Raw genomic sequence first — 11204 nt, 5'->3', positions numbered from 1 at the left:
CAAAGAAAACCCGACGAAACTTATAATTACGCTCGACTCAACTATAAAATAAATAATAGTAATAACCCGACGGAGCTTATAATTACGCTCGAAGCTGCAATTGAAGTTTGCCTCGCTGCTTCTCGTTTTGCCGCCGGTGTCTTCTTCGGTCTCTTTGGCCAACTCAGAAAACCAAATTTGATAGAGCTTCACGGCCTTCACAGACTGCTAATAAGGTCAGTCGATCTCCGATCCCACCCAAATCCGTCATTGCTAAAGTTTGGTTGTATCATTTGTAATTTTTTGTAATGTTAGCATTTGCAACTTCAATATTTTACACACATAGTTATACAAGCACTCAAGTTCATATGGAAAATGTAGGATTGAATATTGCAACATGCTCTTTGTTAACCTTGTATTATATCAAGTAGAGTACTATGGAGTATATAAATTTCAATTTGACCTTTGATTTTCAATGTAACTTACTATCCTATCAATATTGATAATAATATCAATAAAATTAATTTAAAATGTGTACTAATTCTTAACAGAAAATAAAAGGTTAAAAATCCATAAATAAAGAAAAAATAATAATAAAGTGCTATTGGCGAATACACGTTTATGACAAAAATCGTTTAAATTGGTTAAACATCACCAAACGCCAACACTACTCTTAAAAAATGGTGAGACGGAGCGGAGTGCTGCTGAAGAGCGCCGCCGCCGGAATAAGCTCCAGACTGGCGGAGATTCTCGTCTGCCCTCTCACCAAGCAGCCCCTAAGGATGTGCGAGAAAACCAACTCACTCATAAGCGATTCAATCGGCGTGTCTTACCCGATCGTCGATGGGATTCCTCGCCTCGTTCCCTCCGACGGAATAATACTGCAGTCCGATCAAGATCTCAACTCCTCCGATCCACCGCAGACTAATTCGAGCTAAGCACTCCTTCGATTATCGATCTATTCATACATACGCTGTGAAAGGGGAATAGAATGATAGTAATTGCTTAAGTATGTTGATTCATAGCAGTTTCTCTCTTTACATTGCAAATGTTTGCATCGCCGCTTCTGTTTCAACAATTCGTGATGAGGAACGTTCACCCTAAAAATTGGGGATTTTTATGATTTATTTCTTCAATTTATTTATTTATTTTTTCTTCGAAGGGTTAGGCATTGCAAATCATATTTCTATGCGAGATTGACATCTAATATCACGAAACTTTTGGGTTAGGCATTGCAAATCATATTACTTTGGGAGATTGACATCTAATATCACGAAACTTTTGGGTTAGGCATTGCAAATCATATTACTTTGGGAGATTGACATCTAATATCACGAAACTTTTGGGTTAGGCATTGCAAATCATATTACTTTGGGAGATTGACATCTAATATCACGAAACTTTCAAAATGTTAGATTTTTCTCATGAACTTTAAAATTGATAAATAATATCATGAACTTTACCCCAGGTTTATTTTTTTCCCACGAATAAAAAAAACTCATGTTATTTTAATAGATTAAAGAACAATTTTGGAGGATGTGCTTCAAGAAAAACTATCTTCAAAGAATGGAAAAAATTGAAGCTCTCAAAATTGTTGTCGAAAAATTATGAAACAAAATCCGTATCATAATATTATTTGTGGGAATTTTTTCACTTGTGGGAAAAAACAAATTCGAGGTAAAGTTTGTGATATTATTTGCCAATTTTAAAGTTCGTGGAAAAAATTCAACTTTTTGAAAGTTTCGTGATATTAGATACCAATATCCCCATTATTTTTTGTGATTAATTAATAATTTTTCTTGAAGAAAATTGATTCTGGGTTTAACAAGGTTGGTCACAATTGGGCTAGCATGCTGGGCCGAATAATTGTTTAGTTTGGGCTTTGATGTTTACCTTCATAGTTCCCGAATTAATTTTTAATAAATAATTGAATAATTTTACACGCCCACTAATTATTTTTCTCTCTTCACAACCACTTAATTAAAATTAAAAATACTACTAGTAATAAATATACTGTTTTTATCCTATAACTTACCAAATTACAACTCACATGCTGGCGATAATCACTTGATCAATATTGAGTATTCACATTGTAACAGTGTATGTTTGTCAGTACAAATTTATTACACATGTAACATGTTTATAACTTAATAAGTGGAGTATATTATATAGACACAAATTTTAAAATCCAGACTAAATTTTAAAAGCTCAAAATTTAGTTACATGGCCACTTGGTCTACCACCGTACCATATTTTGTCTAGGCCTTTGATGGATGATGATTGCCAATACATATTAGTGTAAATAAAGTTAAAAATATCTTTCCCTTTTAAAAAAGAGGAAAAAATGAATAAAGGCTAAATTATCTTTCCCTTTAAAAAGGGAATAAAAATGATTGATCTCAAGAAATATCATCTCACCTAAATGATGGATGTCAAGAAATATTATTATTCCTTTTTACTCTCTCAATTACTCCTTCCGTCCCACAAAAATTGTCCCATTTTTTCATTTCCGTCCGTCCCACAAAGTTTGTCCCATTTTTTCATTTCCGTCCGTCCCACAAAATTTGTCCCATTTCACTTTTACCATTTTTGGTAGTGAACCTCATATTCCACCAACTCATTCCTACTCACATTTTATTATAAAACTAATACTTTAAAAAGTAAGATCCACATCCCACCAACTTTTTCAACCCACCTTTCATTACATTTCTTAAAACCCGTGCTGGATCAAAGTGGGACTATCTTTGTAGGACGGAGGGAGTATATTGTAATTGGCTAAACACACCATATGATGATGTATCCTGACCACTAAATTTTTAGTTATACGTCTCAATTGTGATTGGCTAGACATACCATATGATAATGTATCCCGACCACTAAATCTTTACTCAATACATTACATGCCAATTGGCAAAGGACATGTCCCATAATTTAACAAGAAAAGAAAAATTAACTACCAATGTCTTGACCCCTCAAGCAAGAAATTCCAAAATGAAGTTTGATGTTAAAGAAATGTATTTTCTTGCTTAGTAAGACAATGCAAAACCATATTCATGTCGTTTGTGTTTTCCCTCTCCTCTACTAAGCTTTCCAACGTCGATATATTCGAGGCCTTACGCCCAATGTTTTCTTGTTGTTCAATCGAAATTCAATGCAAAACCACTTGCTACTCATTCTCATTCAATTCCTTCACACACTTCCCATCAAAATATGTGTGCAAACTTCATTAACTCAAGCATTCCACTTTTCTCCATTATTTAACACTATATATATATAAATTTCTCAAGTTTTTTTTAGCTCATCTCATCAATATCAATGGTAAGTCTCTCATTGTACTTTTTTTGTGTGAAGAAAAAATGGGTTTTGAGAAAGTTGGATTTTTTGGTGTAGTTTTTGCAGCGTTTAACGGCGAGGCTGGCCGGATCGGTGGCGAAAACGGTGGGGTTCATGGTGGCTCAGCCAGCGGCGACGATGACGACGCTGCTTTATTACAGTGATCTTCTTCCGAGGAACCTCAACTTGGACCGGTTTGTTGAACATCAACTTCTTGTGCCTGAAAATTTTTTGTTTCATTTTCTCATTAATTTTTTGAGAACTTTCTGGTAGATTCCTTTTCTTGTAATTATTTTGTGTATATTGAAAATGGGACAAGAAGCAAACTCATTTTCTTGTAATTTATTTTCGAGTTTACTACTTTGAGGCTAATACTAATAGTAGTAAACAAGGTTTTGCTAATTTTTGAGGCTAATACTAATTACTTTTGTACTCTTATCAATTTTATAAAATTAATATTTCAACATAATCGTCTACTAATTGTAATATATTAATAATTATCTATCAATTGATCAACCAAAATAAGTGATTTATTATGTTTTCCAAATGAGAGGAATAAATATTTAATATTTTCTCATTTTTATTAACCAAATGTACCAAATGAGAATCATAATTTTCTCATAATCTTATTTCATGTTCATTGAAATTATAAATACAAGTACGTTTCTACTTTCATTATCGTTCATTGAGCATGCTTTTGTGTGCAAATCATAGTTTATGGTTCTAACAAAAATTTCTACCGAATATTTATAACCCAATCCACTTTGTTCCGAATTAAATTTTAGGTAAACTAACAATTTCAAAAAAACTGATTTAAAGTAAATCTATCATATTAGGAAAGCGTTCGGTTATGTTACCTGGTATGCACTATTATTACATAAAAAAAACACTGTAATAAATAATGTCTAAATTGGCAATCATTTTCCGCATACATTTGTTTGGAATTTACTAATAATATTTAATTTAGTAAGTGAAAACGTTTTATAAAACCAATAGGAAGAAACAAAGATGTCTCATTTCCACCTCAACTTCGATAGTTGTGGCTTCTGATTTGCACTTTTGCGTCTCTTCTATTTGTATGATATAGACGACTTTATTGGATGTCGATTTTCTAACAAAATAATGAAATGCAATAATTTAATTTCTTAATATTTGGACTAACATAATCAGATAAATTAACCTTTGCAGACACAGTATGAGATACTTCTCCCGTCAATCATTTAAACAACTCTTTTAACTCAACACAAGTTTTAAGAAATTGTTTGATTTTCTGAAGAAAAGTAGCGAGAAAGTGAGAGGAATGTGAGACCCATTATTTAAAGTACTACTAATTATTAGTTTCATATTGGATCGTGAATGTAAAAAGGTTAGTAGAATGTGAGGTCTATATACTAAAAATAGAATAAAGTAAACGGTTATATAAATTATGGACAATTCAAAATGAAAAAAATGATTCTTTAAATGATGGACAGAGTATAATTCTCCATCTACTTTTGCAATGATTACGTACGAACATCTAACATACTCCATATATGTTATAAAATCATGAAAGTAAATGTAGCTATTAATGTAGCTATTAGGTGAAGAAGAAGCGTGTAACTAAGTAAGTGTGTTTATTCATATCTTACAAATATAAAAATGTGTTCAATTATATACTCCATATATGTTATAAAATCATGAAAGTAAATGTATCATTAGAGGTATAACAATATAGTCCAAATAGGATTATAAATGATCCGAGCTACTCATGAACCACACAAATTATGCTAAGTGACACTTTTAAAGGCTACTATATTGGATTTGACTAAATAAAATTTAACTATAGAATTTTAAAATAAAAATTTATATGTATTACAAGTATTTTCATTTTTTCTATATATTTATATATAGGTTTGTGTTAAAATGACAACACCTCTTAAAGTGACACTGTGACACCATATACGCATCAATATTATAAATGCTACACAGCAATATTATAAACGCTGCACATCAATCTATAGATTCCTGTATAGTGTGTCGGATATTGTTGGCCAAGAAAATTTGTTGTATTGTGTATACCATATTGCTAGCCGTCTTTTTTAGGTTTTTTTTTTTTGCCACATGACAGCTTATTATTCGTCCACGTGTACAAATGATTGGCTAGGAATTATGGTGTGTTGTTATTTTAAGAGGTGATGACACCCTAACACTCCACTATATATATGGATAGATTATTATAGATTTTACTGTATAAATTTATTAAATGGGTCACAACATATGACAGACTGAAATCCCACTTTCAAAGGCTTAAGAATTTCCTTGTCATACTTTTTGTGTGTGGTGTGGATTCATTTTATGCCTATCTCTACTATGAAACGAAATATAATCAATCTAATTAATCAATTAATTAAGAAATATTAAGATCACACTATTGATATGTTAATTAGCTATCAAGGAGTATATCTTTTGTCAATCAGTATTATATTATTTATATATTTATTTAATTGTGTGTAGTATTTTTTATAATGATTGTGTGTCTATAGAATTATATATATGCCGTATCCGTTAATTCAGTAAAATAAAAAAGAGATTTTTTCATATAGTATTTCACTTTAGGACCCAATAAATCTTATCTATAAGGATAAAAATAAGATACAAAGATATTCGTTTACGTCCTCTTATCTCAAATCAAAGAGAAAGAGAACTAGGGGATATTGGAAATATTTGCCCACCAACTAAAGAATTTAAACCTCAATTCCACAATCTTGATATTTCATTTGCGTCTCCTTCCCAAATTTAATACTATTTGAATATTAATTAGTAGTATTAAATAATCAAAGTATTGTAATTTAACCTCACCTAACCCTGAAACGATCAATCTTAGTAATGGTTTATTACCTAAGAATTGAAAATAAAACAGTAAACATTTAAATATAGGAGTACTGCAAAATCAAAAAGACGAGGCCACTAACAGAGTTTTAAAATGTTTTAACCTTATCATATAAATTATACTCCAACTATTTTAATTGGGTGTGAATATTTGATCAATCCTAGTAAAAATCACCCATTTAAAAGTCAAAATTGGTAGAGAAATATTAGAATAAAATATCCAACATTCATACTTGCTACTGTCACTTAAATACATTTATTGCCTTTCAAACTTTGACTATTCAAACTACATGGGGTGACTCAATTTCTAAATATATTGATCAAGAACAGAGGAGGAAGAAAAATGAGGCCTTGTCCCGACTTGATAATGAAACGAATGTTATACTAAAAGATATAAAATATTTTCTATGATCACAATGTTCAAAAGTATAATACTGCCGGTTTTGACTTAGTTAACGTTTGATAGTAGAAGATATTATGTCAGCATTATGTTATTAATTTTAAAGATATTATGCCATCCAACATTATGTTAATTATTTTGCTCAACAATAAAAATTATTTAAGGTACGTAATTAGACGGTCTAATCCACGAAATTATTTAAGCTACCAAAGTCCAAACATCAAATTGTTATAATCAATCTACCAAATAATAATATAATAGTATAAAACTAATTTTATTGTGACTTTTATCACGATTTTTATCTTAGGTTTATTCTAGCATACACGCGGTTAATATTGTAACATAAAATTAAACTGTACCCCGTAGTTTAAATTTGGTAGAGGTTATGATGGGACAAAGACTAGTGAATTTAATATTTTAAAATTAGTTTATAATCTTTGACATAACCTGCCATTTGGCCAGCATAAATCATGTTATCATACAGTTCAAGACAAATTTGGTAGTCAAATTCAATGACTTCCTTACGTATATGCCTCTGCCTCTTTCAACGTTATTTTTCATAAATTGGAGGAGTTTTTGGGAGGACTACATATGGGAGGATTGTGAGAATGTGAGGCTTTTGTTAACACTGTAATGATGAGGCAGGAAGAATTTTTGGGAGGGTTACGAGAGAGTTCTCGTGTCAATAATTATATTAATCATTGATAAATTTAAAGAAAGGTTGATTAGAGTTGCACAATATTAAATACATGATAATAAGGGGCAGTTCGATTTGCAAGATTGTATCTAGGATTAAATTTATAATATATTTGGTCTAAGAGATTCAATTCCACAACTCAATCCTAAATGAATAATAATGAGATAATTAGTCATAGCTAACAATGAATCTCCTATGACTAAAATAATCTCAAAACTTAATCCTAAATTATATCTAGGTACTCTCTCCATTCCACAAAAGATGTCACACTTTCCTTTTTAGTTTGTCCCACAAAAAATGTCATATTTCTATTTTTGGAAAAAGTTCTCTCTCACATTAATATAAAAATTATATTTTCTTTCTCCATCTAACACAAAAAAAAAGCCTCTTAAAATCTCGTGCCCTCTCACAAGTGTGACATCTTTTATGAGACGGAGGAAGTACTATTTTATATTTGAAATCGACTACTAAGAGTAGTATAAACTTGTAATAGAGTGATTATACTAATCATTGAAAAATTTAAAAAAGGTTGATTGGATTTGCACAATATTGACAACGTGATGTAAAATCGTAAATGTTTGATGATTGGTTGTAGCAACGGTCGGTGCCAAATCGATCAAGACAAACTATCGCCGATATATATCTTCTTGCAAATTGATCCATTGTCACATATCTCTACACTTTATAGTATATTTTTTTTTCTCCTAAAAAAAAGGAGAAATTTAAAAAGCAGAGCCACCAAATGGCAGAAGACCAAACCACCACCACCACCACCACCACCGCCGCTGCCATGAAACGAGTGTATCTAATCATCAACTGCATCATCCTCGCCGTGGGCAACTGCGGCGGCCCCCTCATCATGCGCCTCTACTTCGTCCGCGGCGGCAAGCGCATCTGGTTCTCCAGCTGGCTCGAGACCGGCGGCTGGCCCGTCATCCTCCTCCCCCTCCTCGTGTCCTACACGCGCCGCCGCAGATCCGGCGATCAAACCCTCTTCCTGATGCGGCCGCGCGTGTTCGTGGCGGCGGCGGCGATCGGCGCGGCGACGGGGCTGGACGACTACATGTACGCGTACGGCGTGGCGCGGCTCCCCGTGTCGACGTCGGCGCTGATCATCGCCACGCAGCTGGCGTTCACGGCGGCGTTCGCGTTCGTGCTGGTGAGGCAGCGCTTCACGGCCTTCTCCGTGAACGCCGTGGTGCTGCTCACGCTCGGGGCGGTGGTGCTCGGGCTCCACACGGACGGGGACCGCCCCGAGGGGGAGTCGAATCGGGAGTATCTGCTGGGGTTTTTCCTGACGCTGATCGCGGCGGCGCTGTACGGGCTGATTCTGCCTCTGGTTGAGCTGATGTACAAGCGGGCGAAGCAGGCGGTGACGTACACCCTTGTGATGGAGATTCAGTTAGTTATGTGTTTCTTTGCCACCGTGTTCTGTACCGTTGGAATGGTCGTCAACAATGATTTCCAGGTACGCCCCCACTCTTGTTTCTGTCGAGATGTATTAAGATGATAACCCTCTTTACCGTAACACCATATCACCATTTTAGGCCATTGGATCTGAAAATCGTGTGCTTGTCATGCTGCCACGTGTAAAAACACGGAGGGGTAAAATAGGAAATTTCTAATTTTACGTTACCAGATTGCAGTGCAGTCTTACTACCACAACAATATTGCAGTTTACCACGACTGCAGTATCTAATACAGTACACTGCAAACCCGTGTTGTTCCACAAAACTTAATCCTAGGCGTCCATAAACGAGATCTAACGGACTATATTGGTGGTATGATGTTATTCTATCTATAGTGGCAGCCCTAGTGCACCACTGTGGAGATATTTCTTTTCAGCACATGATTTAAGAAAAAATTGTGTTAATATAAAAAATGATAAAGATGAAGAGATGGAGAAAGAATAAAGTAAGAGAAAGTAAAGTAAACGAAACAAAATGTGTGTTGACATTTTCATGGTCATGAAAAAACAAGTTGCACTAGTAATTATTCTTGAATGATACTAGCAACTAAAATGTCTAACTTAGGGTGCCTAACTGCATCTACTCCTATATATATTACTTAAATTAATAGTAGTACTATTAATTAAAAGGATGATGAATAATTATGTTGCAATTAAATAATTTAAAATGAAGGCTTATGCACCACAAAATATCAAACACATGTTCTATGTGTGGGTGGTACTGTGCATTAAGTGTTGTAGGGTATATACTCCAATTGATGATCAATTGATGATTGCCTTGAATCTTGAATAATAATAATGGGACAAAGTTAGTTGTATGTTTTACTTTCAAATGAAATGAAACTCCATATGAGACCGGAAAAAATCTATGAATCTACTTTACTGGAGTATTTTGCATGGTTTTAAATTTCAATTATTTTCAGGTTATGTTCTTAACTTTTAATTTTTTTTATAGCTAGAACTTTAATTCCTTTTACGTTTATAGAAATTGTATGATACATGAACGGCTAAATTAAAAAATAAAAGTTTAACTTATTTTATTTATCATCTCAATCACACTTTTGGTGCAATAATATTTTAATGGGTATATGACGATCTTGTCCAAAATTGAGGCTATACTAAAAAATAAATCAAAGCTGAAGATATGATTTGAATTATTTATATAATTCAAACCAAAAGTAAGACTATAACTGAACTTTGAAAGTCCATACTACATAAAGTGAAAATGTTGAAAGTGCATACACTATACTAACCTAAGATAAAATATAGTAGTAGTACTAATCTTGACATGAATAGGACCACCAACCACGTGCATACTGTAATAAGTGGAGAATATACTATTATAAAGATATGATTTGCACCTTTTTAGCCAGGTTAAGGATACATTTGGCCATATTATTAAAAGTTAATGACAAATTTGCTCATTGAAGATGATGCTAGTTTAAAGTATTATAACACACCTAGAAGTTGGTGCCTTGTACTGTAGTAATAATATCATAATGGAAGGGAATGGGGAAAGTGTGTCTTTTTGAGAATCCTACAATTTGCGCCATGACATAGTATGTTTTATATCATGTTCGAATTTGGTAGCTAAAATTGGAGTCTTGAATTTATGAACTACTTGCAAAAAAATCATTAGCTACTATACTAATATCTTCAGGTCTCAAATAAAATGATATTCTAATTACAATCATTATAGCTCCTCATTTAATTAGTGGCGGGAACTTTGAACGGTGACCTAAACGTGTTATGACACTGTTATCAACTAATTAAGTTGTGTTTCATCGAGAATTGTTTACGTGTATTGAAAATGTGGAGTAAAAAGAGATGAAGTTAAATATCTTGATTGATCTCCCTTTAATGCATTGTGTTTTGATTGGTAGGCAATCTCAAGAGAAGCGAAAGAATTTGAACTTGGAGAGACAAGATACTACGTTGTTGTAGTTTGCAGTGCCATAATTTGGCAATGCTTTTTCTTGGGTGCAATCGGAGTCATCTATTACTCATCATCCCTTTTATCAGGCATTGTCATCACTGTTTTGCTTCCCATCACTGAAATATTAGCTGTTATTTTCTATCATGAGAAATTTCAAGCTGAAAAGGGTATCTCTCTCTTCCTCTCTATTTGGGGTTTTATCTCCTATTTCTATGGTGATATCAAACACAACAAGGACACCAATACGAACACGAACAAAAACGACGTCGGCAATGTTAATAACAATGGGCTGACTGCAGAAACACAATTGGCGGATCAAACTTCTATACCTTGATCGACCACTTCTTTTTCTTGATTACAATAATATATATATTCATGTATGGGTCTGCACTCTTTTTTCTATGTTGCTTTTTTTTTTTTCTTTCTTGTAATATACAGATTATTAACTGGGCCTTTAAGGTCAAATATTGTAGATCTCTCACAATTGGAAAATTAAATAGTGTTTGATTATATAATGTGCGAG

General features: G+C 33.3%; 2 protein-coding genes across 2 annotated transcripts; both read left to right on the top strand.

Moving 5' to 3' along the window:
- Window positions 1–630: 630 nt before the first annotated feature.
- LOC125208161 (protein preY, mitochondrial) lies at window positions 631–1115 on the top strand. Its single transcript, XM_048107737.1, has one exon. It carries the CDS (start codon window positions 660–662, stop codon window positions 915–917), a length of 258 nt encoding a protein of 85 aa, XP_047963694.1. The 5' UTR covers window positions 631–659; the 3' UTR covers window positions 918–1115.
- Window positions 1116–7948: 6833 nt separating this feature from the next.
- On the top strand, window positions 7949–11191 carry LOC125207712 (purine permease 3-like). The gene is made up of 2 exons (XM_048107176.1): window positions 7949–8745; window positions 10629–11191. Exons 1-2 carry the CDS (start codon window positions 8020–8022, stop codon window positions 11013–11015), a joined length of 1113 nt encoding a protein of 370 aa, XP_047963133.1. The 5' UTR covers window positions 7949–8019; the 3' UTR covers window positions 11016–11191.
- The last annotated feature ends 13 nt before the right edge of the window (window positions 11192–11204 follow it).

The sequence above is a fragment of the Salvia hispanica genome, chromosome 2 (genome assembly GCF_023119035.1).
Source record: "Salvia hispanica cultivar TCC Black 2014 chromosome 2, UniMelb_Shisp_WGS_1.0, whole genome shotgun sequence".
Lineage (NCBI taxonomy): Eukaryota > Viridiplantae > Streptophyta > Magnoliopsida > Lamiales > Lamiaceae > Salvia > Salvia hispanica.
Note: the sequence above shows the minus strand (reverse complement) of the source record. Positions and strands in the feature narration are given on the sequence as shown.

What these genes read in the sequence shown, in the direction of transcription:
- LOC125207712 (XM_048107176.1), top strand. Translation starts at nt 8,020, where the DNA reads ATGGCAGAAGACCAAACCACCACCACCACCACCACCACCGCCGCTGCC. An exon ending in TCGTCAACAATGATTTCCAG is followed by an intron (nt 8,746 to 10,628) that starts GTACGCCCCCAC and finishes TTTGATTGGTAG; the next exon opens with GCAATCTCAAGAGAAGCGAA.
- LOC125208161 (XM_048107737.1), top strand. Translation starts at nt 660, where the DNA reads ATGGTGAGACGGAGCGGAGTGCTGCTGAAGAGCGCCGCCGCCGGAATA.